The 25,388-nt window shown below is 46.6% G+C and overlaps 1 protein-coding gene across 1 annotated transcript in view; it reads left to right on the top strand.

Moving 5' to 3' along the window:
* The window catches only part of LOC311241492 (putative N-acetyltransferase 16), a 29,032-nt gene extending 8,902 nt beyond the window's left edge, over nucleotides 1-20,130 (top strand). The window contains exons 3-5 of the mRNA XM_084330339.1: nucleotides 10,903-11,012; nucleotides 15,965-16,079; nucleotides 19,277-20,130. Of these exons, the coding sequence (XP_084186465.1) occupies nucleotides 10,903-11,012; nucleotides 15,965-16,079; nucleotides 19,277-19,858 (807 nt within the window). The 3' untranslated portion in view covers nucleotides 19,859-20,130. The remainder of the gene's footprint in view (nucleotides 1-10,902; nucleotides 11,013-15,964; nucleotides 16,080-19,276) is intronic.
* The last annotated feature ends 5,258 nt before the right edge of the window (nucleotides 20,131-25,388 follow it).

Genomic DNA, 25,388 nt, shown 5'->3' with positions numbered 1-25,388 from the left:
CCGCCCTGTAGCCCTCACCTCCATAGCCATGAAGTGCTTTGAGAAGCTAGTGAAGGGCTACAACTGTTCCTCCCTCCCCATCAACCTGGACCCCCTGCAATTTACATATCGCCCCAACAGGTCCACGGAGGACGCCATAGCCCATGTGCTGCACACAACAGCATCGCACCTGGACAAGAGGCAGGGGAACTATGTGAGAATGCTGTTCATCGACTACAGCTCAGCATTCAATACCATAGTCCCCTCCAAACTCATAGCCAAGCTCAGGGACCTGGGCTTGAACTATGACCTATGCCAGTGGGTCTTGGACTTCCTGACGGGCAGACCCCAGGTGGTAAGAGCAGGCAACTGCACCTCCTCATCCATCACGCTCAACATAGGGGCCCCTCAGGGCTGTGTTCTGAGCCCCCTCCTCTACTCCCTGTACACACATGACTGCGTGGCACAGCGGAACAACAACACAATCATCAAATTTGCTGATGACACAGTAGTGGTGGGCCTGATCTCTGCCAACGACGAGAGGGCCTACCTGGAAGAGGTAGAGAATCTGTCACAGTGGTGTCAGGAGAACTGCCTCTCCCTGAATGTCAGCAAAACAAAAGAGATGATTGTGGACTTCAGGAGGTCGGGGGTCAAGGACTACAGCCCCCTCAGCATCGACGGGGCACCGGTTGAGAGAGTGAACAGTTTCAAGTACCTCGGAGTCCACATATCCGAGGACTTGACATGGACCACACACATTGACAGTGTTGTGAAGAAGGCACGACAACGCCTCTACTTCCTCAGGCGCCTAAGGAAGTTCCAAGTCAGTCAGAAGATCCTTAGGAACTTCTACTCATCTACAATAGAGAGCATCCTGACTGGCAACATCACCTCCTGGTTTGGGAATAGCACTGCACAAGACCGTAGCAGACTACAAAGAGTGACACGTTCAGCCGAACGCACAATTGGAGGGGGGCTTCCCACCCTCCAGAACATTTACAACAAGCGGTGCAGGGGGAAGGCTAAGAGAATCATCAAGGACTCCAGCCACCCGAACAACTGCCTCTTTGAACTGCTGCGGTCAGGCAAGCGATACCGGAGTCTTAAGGCGAGCACAGAAAGACTCAGAAGAAGCTTCTATCCCCAGGCCATCAGGCTGCTAAACGAACAATAAACACTATGCAACAACCATCAAATGCACACAGCACACACACCCACACGCACACACTCACTTAAACAAACAACACACTGCAGCACCCACTCTCCACACTTTAGATCACACAATCACACTTTATATTTATTGATAAAGGATTTGCACTACAACTCGTACACCTACTGTAAATTGTACCTAAATTGCACCTCATCCCATTTCTGCCTTGCACTATATAGTATTGTATATTAGTATACTGCATAGTTGTAACTGAGGGGTACAATTCCCTGACTGTATTGAATAAGTATGGTATCATTAAACCACTACTGACTTATGTACATTACTACTGGCCATACAGTACACAGGTATATGAGATGAACACATCCACAATAACACGGCTTCACAACAAATACTTGTTTAGAAGAATATTTATTAGCAGCACGAAGATTATCTTACATTACTTTACTTATCAAGATTGAGAGTTGCGCTTGTAAGGCGAAGAATGTGCATGAATAGGTCAAGAGCGTAAGTCCATGAGCATATTACGCAGGAGATAATTAATACCACCTGTATCATAAGAATTATATATATGGTACACTAGTAGGGCAGCTGGAGATACTAATAGGGTCCCTCCGGTTGTAGGCCAGCAGGGGAGAGGATTTGTCGGTAGCGAAAGTCTGGGTCAACGAGGAATAAGGAGACTCCAGGTACAGGAGACAGTGCAATAATCTCTTGATCCGCAGACGAACAACAGCTATTCTCCGGTATGCAGTGCCGCATGGAGGAAAGCTAGCCAGCCTCAGGCGTCCTAGAGGCGGGCTCGACGTTGCTCCTCACAGGGTAAATCCCACACAATTGTGGGTGTAGACGATTCTCCGCTCCATCAGCTACAGGACCAAAGCAAATATAATCCAGCCGAAAAGGGCTCTGTAGTCGCCGGTGTAGGTTATCCAGTGTACATATCCACACGGTTCTCGTCTAGGGCTCCTCGGATGACGGCACCAGGTTAAGCCGCCCAGCCTGGATAAGCACACTAGCTCGGTACGAGGAAGCGTTGGTAATGCTGGTCACTGTAGAACGGTAGCCGCACGATACACTATACATAATAGACTATTACTTAATAATAGAATAGGTCGAACTCGACGATACAGCGTTAAACTCTGACACTTCAGCTATCAATTCGCACGCGGTCTCAAGGCTCTATTTCGGGGCAAAACGGGCCCACTTCCCAGCACGTTGTATCGTGGTGTGAGGCTTCAACTTATTGATTAACATACTGCTGTATTCACCTGCGCCGTATTTATACGTTAGGTGAACAATCTAGTACCAGCCTTATTTCTGTCCCGTATTCTTGCGCAGAGCCGGTCATGTCCAGGCATGTCTTTGGCGGTGACTTTGAACTAGACATTGGGGGTATGGCCGTGGCGCCTAGGGGATCGCTGTCCAATAGGAGAACGAAATATTATGGTCTGTACTAGGTAAAGGGATATTCCGTGTATATGTACAAAGAATATACAAGGGATATCAGACGATATACAAATACTATACAATATATCTCAAGTAATAAATATATATATTCGGTTTAATCTGATCCTTCGTAACAGCCGCCTCCTAATTAGTCTGCACCTAATTAGATAAGCAGAGACAGATTAACCGCACTGTCCACTACTCAATGTCCGTTGTGAGGGTAGGGCAGTTCACAAAGTCAGGGGGTCATGGTCATCATCAAGAGAGTCGGGGAGCCTTGGCAACTCTATCAGCCTCGCCACGGGTCGGGTGTATGTCCGCCCTTGGACGAGCACTTCTGCCGCTCTGACCTTTCCGTCGGCACCAGTGATCACTTTGCTTACGTGGCCGGCCGGCCACATAGCTCGGGGTAGTGACTGGTCGATAATCATGACGACTGTACCTTCCGTCAAATTGTCTCTTTCTTTCACCCATTTCTGACGGGTCTGTAGAGACGGTAGATAGTGGAGGAGGAAACTGTTCCAAAACTTGTCAGCCAATACTTGACTGTACCTCCACATTCTTCGGCCGTTCGCTTCTTCAGGTCTGTACACTGTCTGTGGGAGCGCGGGGTCCAGCCGCCCCATCAAGAGAGTGTTGGGGGTGACTGGGTCGACATCTGCTACATCACTTGAGACGTAACCGAGGGGCTTTGAGTTCAATACTCCCTCGATCTCCGTGACGACTGTCGTGAGGACTTCTTCCGCCACGGTCTGGGCCCCAAGCACGGCGTACAGGGCTGTCTTTATTGAACGTACTTCTCGTTCCCAAGTTCCACCGAAGTGAGGTGCATTCGGGGGGTTAAACTGGAAATCAATCTGAGATGGAGCGAGGTGGGTCTTAAGTTCTGGGCCCATAGCTTGGAAGCTCTCTCTCAGCTCTCTTTCTCCGCCTTTGAAGTTTGTCCCGTGATCAGACAATAATATAGACGGTTTTCCTTTCCGCGATGTGAATCTCCGGAAGGCCATAAGGAATGAGTCCGTACTCATGGTTGGAAGGAGTTCTATGTGTATCGCTCGGGTGGTCATGCATTTGAATACAATACCCCACCGCTTCTCCGTCCCTCTTCCTTTCTTTACATACAGCGGGCCGAAACAGTCCATACCGGTGGAGTGAAAGGGCTTGTCGCCGAGTCGGAGGCGCCAGGGGGGTAGGTCAGCCATCCGGGGTATACTGGGCTGTGCTCGCCACTTGCGACAGTCTAGACAGCAGTCTAGCGTCGTACTGCTTCTCTTCCTTGCAGTATCCAATAGCGACGTCTTATCTCCGCGAAGACTCTCTCTGCCCCGGCGTGGTGCACGTCCTCGTCGTATTTCTTTATGATGAGCTCTGTGACCTTGTGTCGGCTGTTTAAGACTATCGGGTACTTGACGTCATCCGTTAAGTCTGGGGCTCTCCTCAGACGACCACCCACTCTGATGAGATTATGGGCGTCGCTCTCAGGGGCCAAGTGGAGCAGTCTGCTGTCTGACGGGACTGGCTTTGATCCCTGCAGACAGTCTAGCTCGTCGGGGAACGAGTCTCTTTGGGCTCGCTGTAGCAGAAGGAGTTCTGCTTCTTCGTAGTTAGCTGCAGTAATGTCAGTAGTGGACGGAACCTCTGGGTGGTGCCACAGGAATGTCTTTAACTGCGCACTCTCAAGGGTGGGGCAGTCGTCTATGTTGGGATCTGTGGGGACGAGTGTGTGTGTCAACCCACAGAACATAGATTTCTTCTTCTCTGCCTCCTCTTCACTCGCCTCCCGTAGGGTGGGTGTAGGCCACTCTTCTTCCGGGAGCTTGAGGAACTCGGGACCGTCACTATAGAGATTGTGACGGGTGAGGTCATCCAGGGACATTCCCCGTGTGATGACGTCAGCTGGGTTCTGTTTTGTGTCCACATACCTCCAGCATGCTGCTTCTGTTAAGTCTTGGATCTCTGTGATTCTGACTCCCACGAAGACCTTGTATCTACACGAATCGGACTGGATCCATGTGAGTACGGTCATGGAGTCTGACCACAGGATTGTTCTTTGCACCGGGATGGTGAGTTCACGTTGGATTAACGTGGCGAGTTGCGCTCCTGCTAGGGCTGCGCAGAGCTCTAGACGCGGGATAGATTGTTGCTTGCGGGGGGCTATTCTTGAGCAAGCCAGGATGAAGGCAGTATGTATTTCTCCTCCCTGCTCTCGGGCCCGCAAGTAGGCCACCGAACCGTAGGCTACTTCGGAGGCGTCGCTGAAGACGTGCAGGTCCATCTGACACGTCTCCGGCCTCACTGTGGGTGGGAAGTAGCTGCGGCGTATGTTGACACCTGGGAGCGAGCTGAGTTCTGTCTCCCACTCTCTCCATGTGGAGGCAAGGTGTTCGGGTATGGGATCGTCCCAGCCCTGGTCCTTGTCCCATAGCGCTCGCACAATCATCTTTGCCCTGGTGGTGTAAGGTAGAATACATCCCAACGGGTCATATTGTCTGGCGAGTGTTCTGTATACACTCCGTCTTGTGGTCGGTAGTGAAGTCGACCTTCCCTGCTCCTTGGTCAGGGGTGTGTGTTTATAATGTAGCGAGTCTGTTTTGAAGCGCCAGACTAGTCCTAATGTCATTTCTTGGGCTTCTCCTGGGATGGTCGCCATCCAGGTCTCGCTGCTTGCTGCCTTGTCCTCTGGGGAGAGGCTGCGCAATACTTGAGGGTCGCTGCTGGCCCACTGCCGGAGATCAAAGCCGCCTTGAGTAGGAGGGCCTCGGCTTCTTCTGGCTTCGAGACGCTTTGCAGACAGTTGTCCACGTAGAAACTATTTCCTACACTTTGTCGGACCTCTTCATCAGCTGCTGGGTCCTCTGCGACGTGTTTTTGCAGTGCGAACGTAGCACAGCATGGGCTGCATGTGGTTCCGAAAGGGAGGACTTCCCATTGATAGATGGATGGTTGCTCATCCCCGATCCTCTCTCTCCATAAGAACCGCAGCAGGGGCTTGTCCTCTTCCACTAGTCGCACCTGCAGGAACATCCCTTTGATGTCGCCGCTGATGGCCACCTTGTTCTGGCGGAAACGTAGCAACACGCCCAGTAGAGAGGGGCCGAGTGTTGGGCCGGGCAAGAGCTCTTTATTCAGATTTTGTGATCCGATCTGGTAGCTGCAGTTAAACACAATACGATCCTTGCCGTTGTGGTGGACTTTGTGGTGCGGCACGTACCATGATTCGGTCGTCTGATCGGCCTCTTTAATGTCAATTCTCTTTATGCTTGTCAATCTCAGCGCGGTACACAGTAGCTTGAGCGGGGTCTCTGGCTAGGCGCCGCTCTGTGTTCGATAGATACCGCTCCGTCACTTCTTTTGGGGCGTGGAAGGTAGGCATACCCTCTCGCCTCAGGAGTGGAGTTGCGTATCTCATCACTCCGTTGACTTTGACTCTCTTTGTCCCCTGCTCGAGGAGGGCTATAGCATAAATGTCTTCCTTGGAACGAATGTGTTTCTTTTCGTTCTTAAAGGGCATTGTCTCTAGTGTCCATAGCCTCTCAACGTGCTGTAGGAGGGTGGTGTCTTCTTCTGTCACTCTGGAGTGGAGGCAGCGAGTGGCTGCTGTTCGGTTGGGAGACCTGGAGAGGGGGCCTTGTAGTGTCCATCCTAAGCGGGTCTCGACTGCTGCTGGACAGCCTCTGGGCCCAGTGTGGACCCGGTCCATCGGGACGATGAGGTGTGCATGGTCGGATCCTATCAGCAGGGTCGGGGTGGCACCGTCTATGAGCGGTATAGGTAGTTGACGCAGGTGCACGTATTTGTCCATCAGCTTGGCGATGGGGTAGGTGTACTGCGACAGGCCTATGTCTTGGCTGGTGAAAGCGTTAGTGATCCTATACCGTCTCTCTGGCTGCCCGCTTGCTGCGATAGTGAAGGAGACGTTCTCACCCTTGATCGTCTTCAGGTCTCTTCTTATAGTCCGAATCGTCATCGTTTCTTCGCTCCCCCGCAGCCCCAGCTAGGCCACAGCGGACGCGAGGAGAAGGGTCTTCTCTGACCCGTTGTCAAGGACGGCGTAGGTGTCCATGACCTTGTCCTCGTAACTCAGTGTTACGCGGACCACCTTCAAGAGCACCCGGGCGCCCCCGCTGCTGGCGGGGTCAATGTACATAACACTTGCCTTTGTGCTGCTTGAGGGTGCAGGCTTTCTTCTGTTACTGTCATGTAAAACGTCCAAGTGGGCTCCGTCACACCGACTACACCTCTTCTTTAAGCGGCACTCGGCTGCCATGTGACTGCGCGCACATTGGTAACAGCGGCGGTTGGACTTTATCCATTGACTCACCTCGTCGGCGGTTATCTTCTTGAACGTGTCACAGTGTGACAGCCAGTGTTCCTTTTCGCAGTACGGGCATACAATCTTCCACTTCTCTTTCATCGAGGGGGTACTGTGGTTCTTGTTGCGCGGTACTGATTCGGCTTGGTGCATGACGGTCACCAGCCTGCGGCCATCGTTTGATCTCCTAGGTCCCTCTCTGGAGCTTGGCGCGCTCCGCATGAACGTATCCAATCGTAGGCTGCTGACCTCTCTCGCCAGGAAGTCGGCTAGGTCTAGGAGGGATGGCTCGGGACCGTTAGGATCACGGTGGTCCCTTTGCCGCCTGAAGCGCTCTTGTCGGGCGGGCGGAAGCTTCTTTAATATTCTCTCAACATTAGAGTTTGCGTACAGTTCGTGCATACCCTTTTCCTTTTGTGCCCCCAGCATCCCTACCAGGGATTGTACCTTGATAGAGAGGTCATCTAGTGAGCGATTGTCTGTGGCTGGGGGTAGACGATCAATATTCCTTATCTCTTGTATTACGTAGTCCCATATGCGTCCATAACGTTGGTCGAGGGCTACTAGAGCCGCGGTGTATGGGGTAGTAGAGTTGGAATATGCCAGCGCTATATTGTGCGCTCTGGGCACCTTCAGGTGCTTGAGTAGGATAGCATACATGTACGGTTCATCTGGTACATTGGACATCATTGTCTCTAGGCACATTCGTAGCTCTGTGTACTGTGCTCTGTTCTCGTGTGTGAAGTCCGGGAACGTCGGTGTGCCAAGGTACGATGCCATGGATGGCTGGCGCATCGGTGAGCGTTGGGGGAGAGGCCTCCTAGGCGAGTCTCCTCTTATGTGTCGTGGTGGGCTGGTACCTGTCGGGTACCAAGGCCCGTGTACCCAGGTGCTGTTCCTCGGGGCTGGTCGTGCGTCAAGCTCACCCGTGAATTGAATCGGGGGTCTGTAGCGCAGAGCCGCGGGGGTAAAGTCTGGGCTGTACTGGACCTCCTGGTCCTGTGGAGTACGATGCTGCTGTTGGGCTTGACTTTCCTCCTCTCCCTCTTCTTCTTCCTCTGCCAGGTCGTCTAGATCCTGTAATCGTCTATTTAGTCTCTCAGCGGCGTAGGCCGGTTCTTCCCTGTTGCTGGGTCTCGCATGGACCGGTCGGGGAGGGGGTTCGGAGAGGTGTATAGGCTCTTTCGGTTGGCCGGGCTCAGGGTCGCTTGATCGGGTAGGGGAGGGTGCCCTAGACCCTTGTCTTGACGAGGCCCTGGAGCTCCGTGCGGAGGGAGGGGGGGTTGCCCTGGCAATCAGTTGCTCCATTATCTGCGCTTGTAATCGGTCGCGCTCGGCTTCGCGCTTGATGTGAGCGAGGTCGCGCTCTGCTTCGCGCTGGGCTTGGGCTGCGTCGCGCTGTGCATTGGCGGCTCCACGCTGTGCATCGGCGGCGGCGCGCTGGGCTTCGGCGCGGTCTCTTTCCATATTCTCTTCCGTCTGGAGGCGTCTAGTCTCTAGGCGTATGCGGTCGTCGTCACTCCTTTGCTGCGCCTGGAAGCGCTCGCGCTCGATCGCAGAGTGTTCGCGTTCACTAAGGGCTTGCGCTTGGAGTTGCGCGTGGAAGCGTTCTCTTTGGTCTGCAGATTGTTCGCGCTCACTTACTTGTTGAGCCTGCAGGCGGTCTCTTTCCATGGTAGAGTGTTCGCGCTCACTTTGGTGTTGCGCGCGGAGGCGCTCTTGTTCCATGGAAGAATGTTCGCGCTCGCTAAGCGTCTGTGCTTGGAGTCGATCGCGTTCAGTGGAGGCTGCCAGGGTGGTGATAAAGGCCTGCGCCAGCATCTTGTCCGCCTCGCTGGGGGAAGACACTGATGGAGGTGATCGGCTTCTGGTAGTGCTCGTTGGAGATCCGTTCTCCTGTCGCGCTCCGAGGAGGTCCATCTCCTGGGTGCGCGTCTCTTCTGGTGGTGGGTCGGGCTCCGTCCCTGGAGGGCTTTCTTTATCCTGGAGCTCTCCGGGGACTGCCTCGTCAACGTTGGCGGGGGGTAAAGTCATGTCAGGTCCCTCCTGGTCCCCCCCGTGAGCTTGGTCAGTTACGTTAGAACCCACTAGGGTCTCTACTGGCAGGGTCGCCTGTTCGGTAGGGTTTGACATACTTTTACTATCCGCTTTTTCCGCGTTTAACGTCTGTATAAAGCTAGGTAGTAGACTGGCAGCGTAGTCCTCTAGGTAACGAGGTGGCTGCCGTCTGCGCTCCGGGCGATCTAGCTTAGGAGAACCGTTTGTGGAGTGTTCATCATTGGCCATGTTAATATTAATATTATATTAATATTACGCTAATTACCCTCCGGCTCGAAGGACCAATTTTAACTGAGGGGTACAATTCCCTGACTGTATTGAATAAGTATGGTATCATTAAACCACTACTGACTTATGTACATTACTAGTGGCCATACAGTACACAGGTATATGAGATGAACACATCCACAATAACACGGCTTCACAACAAATACTTGTTTAGAAGAATATTTATTAGCAGCACGAAGATTATCTTACATTACTTTACTTATCAAGATTGAGAGTTGCGCTTGTAAGGCGAAGAATGTGCATGAATAGGTCAAGAGCGTAAGTCCATGAGCATATTACGCAGGAGATAATTAATACCACCTGTATCATAAGAATTATATATATGGTACACTAGTAGGGCAGCTGGAGATACTAATAGGGTCCCTCCGGTTGTAGGCCAGCAGGGGAGAGGATTTGTCGGTAGCGAAAGTCTGGGTCAACGAGGAATAAGGAGACTCCAGGTACAGGAGACAGTGCAATAATCTCTTGATCCGCAGACGAACAACAGCTATTCTCCGGTATGCAGTGCCGCATGGAGGAAAGCTAGCCAGCCTCAGGCGTCCTAGAGGCGGGCTCGACGTTGCTCCTCACAGGGTAAATCCCACACAATTGTGGGTGTAGACGATTCTCCGCTCCATCAGCTACAGGACCAAAGCAAATATAATCCAGCCGAAAAGGTGTAGGTTATCCAGTGTACATATCCACACGGTTCTCGTCTAGGGCTCCTCGGATGACGGCACCAGGTTAAGCCGCCCAGCCTGGATAAGCACACTAGCTCGGTACGAGGAAGCGTTGGTAATGCTGGTCACTGTAGAACGGTAGCCGCACGATACACTATACATAATAGACTATTACTTAATAATAGAATAGGTCGAACTCGACGATACAGCGTTAAACTCTGACACTTCAGCTATCAATTCGCACGCGGCCTCAAGGCTCTATTTCGGGGCAAAACGGGCCCACTTCACAGCACGTTGTATCGTGGTGTGAGGCTTCAACTTATTGGTTAACATACTGCTGTATTCACCTGCGCCATATTTATACGTTAGGTGAACAATCTAGTACCAGCCTTATTTCTGTCCCGTATTCTTGCGCAGAGCCGGTCATGTCCAGGCATGTCTTTGGCGGTGACTTTGAACTAGACATTGGGGGTATGGCCGTGGCGCCTAGGGGATCGCTGTCCAATAGGAGAACGAAATATTATGGTCTGTACTAGGTAAAGGGATATTTCGTGTATATGTACAAAGAATATACAAGGGATATCAGACGATATACAAATACTATACAATATATCTCAAGTAATAAATATATATATTCGGTTTAATCTGATCCTTCGTAACAATAGTATTGTATATTATATGGTAACTCAGTTACGTCTATTCTGCATCGAACATTGTACATATGTCTATACTGAACACTGTGACCTCATTTTTTTTTACTTCTAATTTACATGCTATACTATGTTATTTTATTTCATACTTATCTTGTCTTGCACAGTCTCTGGAGCGTAACAGTAAGAAGCATTTTGTATAAAAGTATTCTGTACTTCTGTATGACAACTATTAAAGAAACTTGAAACTTGATCTTGTCTGTTGTTTTGCCTCTATTCTGTATGTGCCACCGGGGGTGAAATCTATAATTCATTTTAATAATTTCTTCCCTCTAGGTGGCGCTGGAGTCGGGTCTGGTTGTGGATGAAGGTAGGACGGTCGTGGTGGAGGGGCTAAGGGTGTGTCCTTCGGAGAGAGGCCATGGTGTAGCAGGGGTCATACAGAGGTTGGTGTACGAAATGATGGCCTTTTTACCAAAAAAAAAACATAAAATGTTATCTAAAGCACCTTTAAAACTATGACTAAAACCAAATAAATGTAACTTTCCATATTTCCTAAAGACACATGACTGTTATCCAGTGTGCTTGACCTAACCGAGCAGCTCCCTGTGAAATGTTCTGCTACAGAAAATAACTATTTGGGAATGGGTTTTGGGTTGGAGTTTAGTAACTTATTATACAGTTCATTTCTCCAGACCTCTCCTGGCAGAGCCTGAGGTGTGGCCAATAGCAACCCCACCCCCTATCCCCACTTGACTCCAATCCACACATCAGCCCAAAACAAAAATAAATGTAAACAAAGTATAGTCTTTTGCCTAGAGGTCACTGTTTGACGACATTACAGAGTCTACCTTTAAGCATATTTCCACGGTAGTTGTTGAAAGAGGCAAAAGTGATTTTGGTCGGAAGCCAAAAATAGGGTCTAGGTTTAAAAATAATTGGAATGATCTTTTAACCTCTTAAGCCCGACCGGTCCAGTACTGGACCCAAGCCATAAATCCATCTCTCCAGACTGTATGGATTAACGTTTTTTTTTTTTTTTTGCCAATAGTAAAGACCCTAATCCTGTCAAAACAGCAGTCATAGTGTATATTTTCAACAATAAGTTTGTTTACCAATAGGTTAAAGTGTTATTAGTGAAATATCAGTTTAGGAATTGTATTCATAAGCTAGCGAATATCGACGGTAATAAATGCGAGCCGCCATTTTGTTTGTAGTCATTATGATGAAGGACAGACAGGGCTTTCAATGAGCGTCGGAATTTCAAAAAACGACACTACCCAGCTCAATCCAATCCAATCCAATCCAATCCAATCCAATCCACTTTATTTATAAAGCACATTTAAAACAACAAAGTTGACCAAAGTGCTGTACCCAGCTCAAGCCAGCTCATGTCAATCAAATGACTTTTTAATTTATCTTATTTTTCGGGATTATCTACCACAAAACTGAACATTATTGGCATGAATTGGAACACAGTTAGTTTATCTACCTTTCTGTGAACGTTTAGCAAAAATCCACGTTGCAATCCGATTCAAAATGGCAGGCCAGTTTCCATAATAAAAAGTGACTGTATTTACAGTAGATTTCATTTACGGTTCTTGCTGCACGCCTGGTGATACTAAATAGTCAAAATAGGCAAAATGGCTGCAAATAATGATTAACATTTGAGCCAATGTTTTTCTGTTCATTTAGGGCCTGATAAACAAAAAAATGCAAGGAGCCCAAAAAATGTGCTAGGCCACGGCCACTTTTTAGGCCTGGAATTTTGTATCTTGGCTCCTGAAGGTCGCAGAGAGTTGATTTTGGGCTCAAAAGCTGCGGAAACACCACATTTATATTAGTGTTCTGAACAAACATAGACTCTAAAACCTTTACTTTTTCAGATATTTGTGAAAAATCGTTTTCACATGGTGCGCAACGGATTTAGTCGGATTTCGGTTTCCGGGTTCGCCTGATTGGCCGCAACGGCCACGTGACACGCCGTGGCACGCCCCGCGGCAGCGGCAGACTTCACTGCCGCTTTCCCACTTCAACGCCAGAGCAATATTGTCGCGCCATCTTCTGAGTGCAGACGCGCTGCTGTTTAATCACTTTTCCCACTTCAATGACAGAGCTGCTGTTTAATGCTCACTTTTCCCACTTCAATGACAGAGCTGCTGTTTAATAATATTGTCGCGTTGTGGAAAGCAGGATGAGAGAGCGTAGATTTCAGTGTGTATCATTTAATCATTTATCATTTAACATTTGAAAGGCATACATTGTTGTCATACAGAAGTACAGAATACTTTTATCCAAAATGCTTCTTATTGTTACTGTTAGAGACTGTGCTAGACAAGATAAGTATGAAATAAAATAGTATAGCATGTAAAATAGAAGTAAAAATAGAGGTCACGCTGTTCAGTATAGACATATGTACAATGTTCGATGCAGAATAGAAGTAACTGAGTTACCATACAATATACAATATACTATGCAATGTACTAATATACAATACGGCTCACTTTTCCCACTTCAATGACAGAGCTGCTGTTTAATAATATTGTCGCATTGTGGAAAGCAGGATGAGAGAGCGTAGATTTTATGCTATACTATTTTATTTCATACTTATCTTGTCTAGCACAGTCTCTAACAGTAACAGTAAGAAGCATTTTGGATAAAAGTATTCTGTATTTCTGTATGACAACAATGTATGCGTTTCAAATGTTAAGTTCAATCTACAGCATCAGAGGGACTTGTGATAGATCTATCTGTGCAAGTACGAATCATGGCGAAGTCTCTCACCAAAGGCATGACATTCCGGGACTTTGTCATCAAGGTGTTGAACAGCATTGCCAAGATTGGTCATGAGAAGGGAGCAAATCGTATTGACATTGTGGCTGACCTCTACCAGACTATGAGCATTAAAACTGCGACTAGGAAGAATCGGGGGTCAGCAGGTAGTTCACAGATGGCCTTCAGTGAGAATGACACCGTGCCGGAATCTAACCAATTCTTTGAAGGTTTTCTGTCTAATCAAGACAACAAGGTAGCCCTGAATTTAATGTTCGCCAGGATTGCTAAGGAACATGCATGGAACTGGAGCAAGGAGTTCAGCATCACCTACGGCAGGAAGATCCTTGCAAACTTTGGCGAAGATTTTGAGATCCAGCTTTATGACCGCATAGAGATGCTTGAGGAGGCTGACAACCGCATCATTTGCCATGTGATGGACATGCTAAACAAGGGGATCAAGTCAGTTACGGTTAGAATAGTCGACTCCGATGTCATCCTACTAGGGTTCACTACAAAGTTCCTGTCAGTATGTTGTGATTTGCAACTTATCGTTGACTTTGCTGTTCCGGACAAACGGCAGTTCTCAATCACAGAAGCACACAAGAAGCTTGGTGGAGATGTGGCTGATGCCATGCCTGTGTTCCATTCTTTCAGTGGCTGTGATTCTGTGAGCGCCTTCTTTGGTCACTCAAAGAATGCTCAATTCAAAGCCTGGATGAACCACAGTAAGTTGACAGAGCTCACTGCTGCATTGAGAGGACTAAGTTGCTGCCCTAGTATCGAGACTGTTAAGAAGAGCATGGAAGTTATTGAACCCTGGGTAATGAGCTGGTACAACAAGGCTGGACTGTACGACTCTGCAAGTATAGATGGAATCAGATTCCAGCTGTTCAAGCACTCAGTTAAAGATGAGCTGCGAGACCTGCCCCCAAGCCAGGATGCACTTCTACAGCATCTGTTGAGAGCTACATTCCAGGCAGGATGGCTGTGGGGGAACAGCCTTCTACAACTCCCTTGTCCCCCGGTTGTTGAATGGGGATGGACTACCGATGGGGAGGAACTCTTCGTCAAGTGGAGCACAGTTTCCGCAGGAGACACATTCTCTCAGGTAACAACACATTCTCTCAGGTAACAGGGGTGTGTAGCTGCAGATCTAATAAATGCACCTCATGTTCTTGTGCTGGCAGGGGGATGAAATGTCTCATTTATTGCAAGTGCCTCAGCAAGTGTTTGAATCCCGTGTGATGGGATGTGTGATGTGTTCAAATAAAGTTTTTTTGGAATTCAAGTGGTTTGCTTTGTTTCTTGGGTGGTTGTTGGGGTCCTCATCTTCTAACAAAGCCTCAACCTAAACACTAGTATGTCCCATGAGTAGATTTAGAACTTTGGCCCAAACTATCTGCATGGCCTTCATGAGCAGATTTGGCTGAAGTGGCTTGGGCGCTGATCAATTCAGAGATAAAGAAAAAAAGGTTTTTCATGAATATCTCAAAAAGTAAAGGTTTTAGGGCATATGTTTCATAACACTAATATAAATGTGTCATTCCCACATCTTTTGAGCCCAAAATCAACTCTGTGCGACCTTCAGGAGCTGAGATACAGAATTGCAGGTATAAAAAGTGGGCGTGGCCATTTCAGAGACTTCGCCTACCAAATTTTTTGGGCTCTTTGCATTTTTTTCTTTATTGGACCCTAAATGAACAGAAAAACATTGGCTCAAATGTTAATCATGATTTGCAGCCTTGACCCCATATTTGCCCCAAACTGACCAGACTAAAACCCAAATTGAACTCTGCTATTGGTCATTTATAGGCAATACTATTCTATATTCTATAATAATATTTCAAATTGCATGGGTCCGGATGGCATAATTTTGTACTGTATCTACAAAACCTTCTGTTTAATCATTGATTGATTGATTGAAAACTTTATTTATGTATACATTTTTGTAATTATGTTTTTGGTAGATATTTTATTGGTTTTTGCTACCGGGCAGTCCGGAAGAGAGAGAGAGAGAGGAAGTATGGGAGATAGAGGGGGGAAGACATTCGGCAAAGGTCGCCAGGTCCGGTAGTCGAACCCGGGACGGCCGCGTTGTACCGCAGCGCTGTACGTGGTGCGCCACCCCGGCACCCCGATTGAAAACTTTATTAACAGATTACAGAATGGGTACAATACAGTACGGCTCAATACAAACAACTGCTAAGAGGATGCAGACCAGAAAAAGACTTTCGTCTTGTTTACATCAGGGTCCTCCATTTTCATCTTCCCTTTATTCATTTACTTAGATTTTTTGTACACGTGATCTCAAGAAGGTGCTGAACGAGCTCACAATTTACTCAAGCCGGCGGATTTTCAGAAAATAGGGCTAGGGCTTAACCCTTTCACCGCCGCACTACCAAACAGTTAACCCTTTCACTGCGACAATACACAGAAGGTTAACCCTTCCACTGCCACACGACAGCCGGTTAACCCTTTCACTGCTACACGACACAAGGTTAACCATTTACTATCACACAACCGACGTCTGTTGTGTGATAGTAAAGGGTTAACCTTCTGTCGTGTGGCAGTGAAAGGGTTAACGAGGTTAAAGGAGTAGTCAGTGAAATGTGCTTGGCTGTAGGTTTGCTGATGGCTACATCCGGCAGCTGAACCCAAGCGTCCAGATGAAGCGAATGACCAGAGGGGAGGACCCTGGACCAGAGAAGCTGGCCAAGTTCACCGTGCTGGCACGACGGGTCAGTGTGGTGGTGGGGGTGGGGTGGGTGGTTGAGTAATGTGTGTGTGTTTGTATGACATGTATCCCATTCCCATGTGATAAGGTAGGGTCAAATTGTATGTATAAATTGATAGTTGCAAATGTAACAATAGGTTATAACTATAACCAAGTTCTGTGAGTAATGGTGACGCTCGGCGTCACTCTCTGCACTGTACCTCGCTTGTGCATGCGCACTGAATAAAAAATTCCACAATGCACCTTTACATCCCAACATCCGTCTGGCCACACCCCCATCAGCTTACCTACATAAGCAGGGGTGGGGCCACACACTCGCCTCCTTCCCAAGCTTTCCAAGCTCCCTAACCCTAACCCTAACCCTAGTTATATGAATACTGACAGAGCGTCTCGCTCTGCCATAATGAGATATCGTCTCCATGCACCTATTGTGCACGTGAAAAATGTACACATGCACGTCACTTGCACGTGACCACGCCTACTCCTGTGTGTTCCTTCAAAACACAGGAAGTGGTCACGCTCACGCCCTTCCAAGTCTGAATTCCATGCGAGAAAAACAGGGCGCTGAAGAGCGAGACGCTCTGTCAGTATTCATATAACTAGGGTTATAGAATAACCTTTGTTGTATTTCATTATACTGACATTGCGTCTCGCTCTGCCACAATGTGATCAAAGGGGCAGAGCGGACGCGTGGCCACGTCAAATGCACCCCCTAAGCCCCTGCCAGGGAGGAGGGGAGTCCCATCCACCCGCCCGTCCTAACGAGGGGGGGGAGGCAGTCAACTACAACAAATGTGCGAAAAAGGGACCAGTCACCCTAGTACGCACAGTGCAAGTGGGACCACGTGTGACAGAGCACTCCGTGGTCCACACTAGGGGTGGGAATCGCCAGAGACCTCGCAATACGATACTATCGCGATACTCGCCCCTTGGCGTCGGCTTCCAGGCGGGATACCGCTCTACCATGTCAGGGCAAAGGGCCGATGCCACCTGCTTCTCTAAGCACGGCGCGCCTGTCCTGAGCCCCGTCGTCAGACCATCCACCCGTGTAAAGGGTAAATAAGCCTCAGCCAAACCCCCAACATTAGACACCGATTGACCTTCAGTAATGTAAGGGTTAAGCGGGGGGAACACTGGAAATAGTCCCCGCGAAGCATATGGGAGCGGCGTCCCGAAGGCATTAGCATTAGCAGTAGCTGCGCACGCCATGATAATTGGAAAAACATTTAACAACGTGTCATGGTGACCACATTCATCCAAATACAAAGCCCCCCGCGCCATCACACCGCCCGGTCATCTCACGGGACAACGAGCAGTAGTGAACATGCTAGTACCAAAACCTGCCAGTGTCGGCCCTACCTGAGCGCGACGTAGCTCGACCGCCGACTGTCGCGCGAAGTCCGTCGGTCCACTGCCAATCGAGGACAAATCAGAATAGGGCCGCCGTTCCGTCTGGACACACCGAGGAGGGTCCGGGGGCTAGCGAACCTCCGGCGAAAGTCCAACATTGTGTAATTTCTCCTTTCGCTTCATAACAATGCGTGACCACTTCCTGTGTTTTGAAGGAACACATGGGAGTAGGCGTGGTCACGTGCAAGTGACGTGCATGTGTAAATTATTCACATGCACAATAGGTGCATGGAGACGATATCTCATTATGGCAGAGCGAAACGCGATGTCAGTATAATGAAATATAACCTAAGATAGTCCTCGTCCGGATTCCTGAACCAGTAGAGAAGTGCTCTTAAGTGGCCAAAATTATCATAGCTGAATGAAGAACGTCACTCATTCTTCAACTGAAAGAGTGTTCTCGTACACCTGAATTTGCAGACAGAAACACCCCACCAGCTCCTTATACCGGAAGGGAGAGGTTAAGCATTGCATCTCGGTTGTGCTGACCCCCATATTCAACAGGTAGCGCGGAAGCGATTTGCGACTGATCAAAATTAGATTTGATTAGATTCAAATGTATTGTCATTATACAGCACAAGTACAATAAAACGTACGTAACATACATTAGTGCGTCATTGCTAATAAACTATAGATTTATAATATATATTATTATATATATAGCCTACTGTACATGAAAGGAATGGGGTGTGCTGAGAGCAGAATGTAGATGTGTCCATTCTATTCCACTATAGCAATGTCTGCACTATTGAGTTTAGTTATTATTTATTTATTTATTCACTGTCATTTGCCGTAATTTTTGATGATACAAATATTGTCATATTTATTATTATGGCTAAGAGGGAATCCCAGAGCATGAAATTTACTCCTAACTTTTCTCGTAAGTCGGTTCGTGAATGAGGACCATTACCCTTGCCCCCAGAACAATATCCAAATAAATGGCTGTTACTCACTGAGGAAAATGTGTATTTGCACCACATTTTACATGGAGGTTCAAAACATCTAAATAGAACGTTCCATGTTGAAAAAATATATAATTCCCTGTTAAACTATGGAGCTATTCAACAAAACACTAAATAAATTCACTGGCCGTCTCTTTTTTTATTGTATCCCCACACAAAGGTAATGTATGATGGTGACTTTAAACTGCAGTAGAAATAAAGGGTAGGTTCCCCTGAATCATAAAAGATAACAGATAACACTTGATACTGACTCAAAGCATAAGCTCAGAATTGGCAAAAATATAACACTATGTCCAGGCAAACATTTGTCTATGTAGTCTTTAGAGTTTAGAGGGTAAAAGTAGCATGCCAAAATGATGGGAAATGTGCTTACAGTCTTCTCCAGAGTCAGACAAGAAGATAGATACCAATTTCCTCTCTGTGCATTAAGTAGAAAGCTATCCGGCTGCTATCTAGCCTAGCTTAGCACAAATGAATGGAAGCAGATACGGACCACTAGCCTACCGTAAGCTTAAAACTCCGGGAGAAGTGTTTTTGCCCAACAGCTAGACTAGTTGGTTCGTATCCACTTCCATTCACTTGTGCCATTCGAGGTGATGAAAACGTCCCTCGGAATGTCCCTCCATGTATGAGTGGGTGAGTGTCCAAAATTGGCCACAAAAAGCCAATAATGCAGGCGGTCCTGCATGCTGTGGGGAAAAAAAGATGTCAATGTAAATGATTCGGGATGTACAGAATAAAATGGGACACCACAAATATGAAAGGTCTCTCTCTCTCTCTCTCTCTCTCTCTCTCTCTCTCTCTCTCTCTCTCTCTTCCTCCTCTACAGGCTGTCCTGTCTCTAGTTGGTGAAGCAGAGAATTTTGATGGTTTCCTCTCTCACCTGAAGAAAAAACTACATTCCATGCAAACAGGAAGTGACTCAGGTGTGTCCGTAGCGGAATCGGTTCCCCTGCCAGAAGAGCATGTGAAGAGCATTCTCCTGGACCCCGAACTCCCCTCCAGGATCCAACTCCCCGGTGGCGTCATCATCCAAGACTGGCAGCCATTGCGACCAATGGAAGGCAACTTGGAGATCCTGGGGAGGCGTGGCCTCTATTGGTTGGCCGACAGTCAGGAAGCGCCCGCCTTTCTGAGCTTTCACACCCCTCCGTATCCGATCGCGTATGAGGGAGGGTCCATGCGGTTGAATGTCGACATGTTCGGGACGGACCCGCTGTCGGCGCGGCGGGCAATTGTCGGCCATTTTGAGAGTGCAAGGGCGAAGGGGGAGCTCAAAGGAATGGTGATGGTTCACGTATACATGGACGTGCCGCTGTGGGAGATGCTACGGGGTTTCTGTGAGGGGTACGCAGGGGTGACGAGGTGTAGGGACTATTGGGAACAACTCTTTCTGGAGATAGGGATGTAAGAGAGAGTGATGAGGAGGAAGAGGGGAAGAGAGAATGAGAGAGTGCACACTAATGAGAAAATACCTCATCGGTGTTGCTAGTGCCAGGCTGCCAGCCCTTAATCAGAACAACACATGTATGAATATTATCCTAATCACAATGCTCTGTGTTGATTTGATAGAAGCAAATTAATGGTATATACCTCATCATGATCAATGAACGTGATCAATATTTTATGACAGTGATTATCCTATTCTTTCCAAGCATTATATTGCTATAGTAGGCTATTACTTACATTTTCTTGATCTGAATCTCTGTATCACAGAGATCAGAGAAATCTGATATATTATGTATAAAAGAATAAAGACAAGTTTTGTCTGAAGAGGCATTCCATTTATTCCATCAGACTTTTACCCAGTGCATATTGCCTTTGACAAATTTATAATAAAACACAAGATACTTGTGCCCTAATCATAAGGATAAATGCCCAATGAAGAAACTATTACCATTGCTAAAAGAAAGTCTAACATGCCTATAATGATGATGATGATGATGATGATGACAATAAAGTACAATCTAATCTAATAACTACATGTACTATGGAACTACACACTGTGGATGTGTTGCCCATAACGCCCCCAAAAAGACTTGTGCCCCTTTGATGTGAGCCTCAGATATTGACAATACCAACATAAGGCCCGACAATTAGTAACTAGGGGTGTAATGATGCAACCTCACAACGATTAATTTCGATTACGATTATTCAGGCAACGATTCAATGCATCATGACATCTCTTCATTTGACCACAATTCGATTAGATTCGATACATTTTCGATGCATTTTCTATACATTTTCTATCAGTTAATTCCCCCAAAAATGTTGAATACACAAATGTGGCTGGGGGAACTGATTCACTCAGCATGAATGGACTATAGGTCAATAAAAACAATACAAAAAATAAAATAAACAGTAAACAGATTATAATCGATTCTAACATATTCAAATCGATGCATTGTTACACCCCTATTAGTGACAGTGTCCCAGAACCCCCCCTCCATGCTAGCTCTCATTGTCTAGATGAATAATTCAACACTTCCTGTTTCAGACACAAACCAGAGTACAGTTAATAGTTCAGAGGGAATGGAATAATAATAATTATCAGTTATAATCTCTCTGACTCCCAGGGTTTCTTTTTATTAGTCATAATGTTAACACAAGGTCAACGGTACAATGAAACGTGTTGGACGAGAGACATATTAGAGCACTAGTCATGCAAGTAGAATAGAGAAAAAAGAAAAGAAGTAGTAATATGGAATAACACAAAATATAACACTATGTACATATAATATATCATATTATGAGACTGAGGATTTGTTGTAAAGTTGACAAGCATCCTGGAGCAGACTCCTTTTCTGAGGGAAAATGAACAAATGATCATATGTGTTCCTCTCTCATTTACACTGAGGGCTAGATCCACACACACACACACACACACACACACACACACACACACACACACACTGCATCTGTCCTGAACAAGCTGTAGCATTGACACATCGACACACAAGTGCTTAATTCTTGAATTATTAATATCTTATTTTTTTTTTTTGTAATTTTTTGTATATACAAACACATTCGACAGACAAGTACAGTTTAGACATAGATTACCAAACAAGTCAAACTCCAAACAAACAAGTAGAACAAAGGAAACCAAAGGAAACAGTTACAATCAAATATCAGAGTTCAAAACTTTAAAATCTTCTAATGATTGTTTATGACAGACTTCTAATGAACTGTTTTCTGTAGTTCATTCCATTTGTATGCGGCATAATATCTAAAACTAGTTTTGCCAAGCTCAGTTTTTACATGTGGTGTACCTGTGACCTAGCACCATATGTGCTGTATTTAAAAGCAATCAAGAAGTAGAGATAATAGGGATGTTTCATAAGCTGAGCCGTATAGATAAATACCAAAATTATTAAAAAAGGCCATCCCACTTTTTCATATAAAACACAATGGTGAGGGAGAAATGTAAAGTGATGAAATGCAATGCACTATGATACACAGCATCTAGGGATTATAAGGTGGAGGAAGAAAAATGCATGCATGTACAGAATGTCACTATAATAAAATACAGTCATAGTTGTTCATTGTACAATGGTTGTCCTACTGGCAGTAGAAAAGCACAATTTTCTTCTATACAAGAATCACATTTTACTTTCTAGACAGGTGTTCCACATGGGTGTAAAAAGATAGCCTATTGTCTAACCAAATCCTTAAGTATTTAAACAATTCTACAATAAAAATGTGAGAACCTTGAAGTTTATGAATAATATTAAGAGTATTCCTCACACAAGACCTTGAGAATAAAATACATTTTGTTTTTATCGGATAGATAAAAGATAAGCTTGTGGTTAATGAGAGATATCTGAAAGGCATCAATTGCAGACTGTAAATGTGTAGTGGCCAGTTAAGAATGGAGCCAGTAGCATACAAGATTGCATCACCGGCATACAAATGTTCATCATTAATTTATAATTTAGGACCTGCTCCGAGGTCATCAATTGGCACACATGCGATGCATGCATGCAATTCGTATCTGCGATTAACCCATCCCGTCGTCCTTCCCCCCAAGGGCAGCCGGGAGCAGACAGGCGTCAACGTGAGCCGCGCCAGGGGACCAATCCAAGTGCTCCTGTCCGTCTTCGTCAAGGACGCCACAGCGTTAGCGATCTTGTTGTTGTGCATGTTTTTCCATTGGGTTTATCTTATCGGGGGGGAAACCCTTGCGAGCACGGGGAGAACATGCAAACTCCACACAGAAAGGCCTGGGAGATACCCCACCTGGGTAACTGGCATCATGGAAACCTGGTCCCCAAGCAGGAATCGAACCCTGGACCTTCTTGCTGTGAGGCGACAGTGTTAACCACTACACCACCGTGCCGCATTCACAATGCAGGGAAGAGAATACCATGTTATTTATATATAATGTAAAAACAAGTGGACCCAGAATAGACCCTTGTGGTTGTGGGACACCTTTGCTAATTTCAAGAGAGCTTGATTTGATACTATCAGGTGCAACAGTTCTCTTGAGTTATCCCTGAGAGATAATCATAAAACCAGTTAACAGAAAGCTCATCTAGTACTGTGGAAGATAGCTTACTTATTCAAATATAATGGTCAACAGTGTCAAATGCTTTTGATAGATCTATAGAGTGCAGCATAGTGCTGACGGTTATCAAGATCCTTTATTACAAGTGCAGCTGTAACTGTACTATGCCCTGGTCTAAACCCTGATTGCTGTGGTTGTAAAATGCTACAAGCATCATTTTGATATTGGATGATGATTATTTAAGTCACTGGATTCACCACCTTTATGTAAAGAGACGACTTGAGCAGCTTTCCACACATTTGGGATTTTACCAGAGATAAATGTTAGATTGAAAATGTGAGCAAGCGGTGCAGCAATTATATGAGCACTAATAAGAAGGAGGCAAGGATCAAGATCATCCCTGGTGTTTAAGCCTATAAATGCCTTATAAACATCTGCAATGGAGAGACTACACCGGCTGAGAACGAATCAAATGCTTTTTGTTCTTTGAATGTTGCCATATAAAGCAAGGCTTTGTGCAGTTTGTACACGTACTGTGGGAGGACCATGGAGACACTGTGGCATCTCGCCTCTTTTCATCACCTTCCTTGAAGTCATCCATTCACTCATATACCAGGAAAAACAGGCAGGTTTCAGTCTACAATGGCTATAATTGACCAATCATAACCCCCCCATAGTCAAACCATACATATGAAGGCTCAGACGAGAACACATACTGTAGAACACTTCAAGTCACAAAGCCATGCCACGAGGAACACAACGTGCTGCCCCTCCACTCCTTACGGGCTTTGTTCCAAGGTCAACCTCTAGGGGGCAGTGTAGCATTCCAAAACTTGGTACTTTGTGCAGTCTGCTTTTTCCTCTAAAGCCGAGTAGGGTCGAGCTGCAGACTCGGAGCCTCGAGGTCCAGATTGGTACTTCCGGCCTGCCACAGGACTAATGCGGAAGTATCTCGAAGTACGTCTGACGTAATAGTCCTGTGGCAGGACTATGCGGAAGTATCTTGAAGTACGTCTGACGTATCTCTAATTACGTCTGACGTTTCTCTACGTTAGCTAAGCGAACATTAAACGTTGTATTCATAAAATAATATAAAATCAGCAGCATGGGGAGGGCCGGGGGGCGTGAATATTAAAGGCAACCAACTTGTGTTCGGCTTTTCTCTGATTGGCCGCGCCCCCCCCCGCCCCCACGCGCAGGCAAGCGCACGTCCCAAATGAAATCCAAGGAGCAAGCGAGCGGCAGCGCGGCAACCAACTTGTGTACTTGTTGGGCTGCTGTTCCAACCAACTTGTGTTCAGCTGCGGTAGCAGTGGACATACAGTACACCTCCTATCTATGTTGGGATTATGTTTGGTCATGACAAAACAATAAAAATCGCTACTGTTAGTAATGCTGCCACCACCCACTTCAATGACAGAGCTCTCATATTTGCGAATGCATAAACTATATCTTAAATTATGGCGATGTGTCTAATATGGCTGTCGCGAAGTCATTGATAAGCGACAGCCATATTAGACACATAGCCATAATTTAAGATATAGTTTATGCATTCGCAAAATATGAGAGCGCGCCGCTGTCATTGAAGGGCTTCCTACAACAGAGCACCGCCGCTGCTGCTGCTGAAGCTGGATCAAGCCGGCGGCGGTGCACGGACGCCGGGGAAAGACCACCGCTGCGCTTCAGGCTCAGCAGCCTCCACCGGCGAAATAACATATAACATTACAGTTCCACACTGATGTACAGTGAGTGTCTAATATGGCTGTCGCGAAGTCATGCCTCTCCCTCTGAAAGCCCATCCACGCTGGGTATCATAGACTACCAGATTCACTCGTGTATAAACAAAGCCCATACAGTTATGAAATGCGCTGAACTAGAAAGCGTAACGTTATTATGTTTCGCGTTCCATTGATTAACGTCATTACCTGCTGTGCTGTAGGAAGCAGAGGTACAGTAAGTTACAGTAGGTGTAGGTTACATGTTTAATCAAAGCCCATACCATTTTTTAGATGAATGATTGTGGATATAATATAGAAAACACATCATTAAGATATTTGAAATATTATGAAAAATTTTATGGGCGGTGCTCTGTTGTAGGAAGCCCTTCAATGACAGCGGCGCGCTCTCATATTTTGCGAATGCATAAACTATATCTTAAATTATGGCTATGTGTCTAATATGGCTGTCGCTTATCAATGACTTCGCGACAGCCATATTAGACACATCGCCATAATTTAAGATATAGTTTATGCATTCGCAAATATGAGAGCTCTGTCATTGAAGTGGGTGGTGGCAGCATTACTAACAGTAGCGATTTTTATTGTTTTGTCATGACCAAACATAATCCCAACATAGATAGGAGGTGTACTGTATGTCAAATGTCGGTCATATGGTGGAAGAGTTTAGTACAGTCACACAACAGAACACCGGCTGTAGT

This window comes from Notolepis coatsorum, assembly GCF_963971535.1.
Source record: "Notolepis coatsorum genome assembly, chromosome: 15".
In the NCBI taxonomy this organism is placed as follows: Eukaryota; Metazoa; Chordata; class Actinopteri; order Aulopiformes; family Paralepididae; genus Notolepis; species Notolepis coatsorum.
The sequence above is the reverse complement of the archived record's forward strand: the minus strand, read 5'-3'. Positions and strand labels throughout refer to the sequence as shown.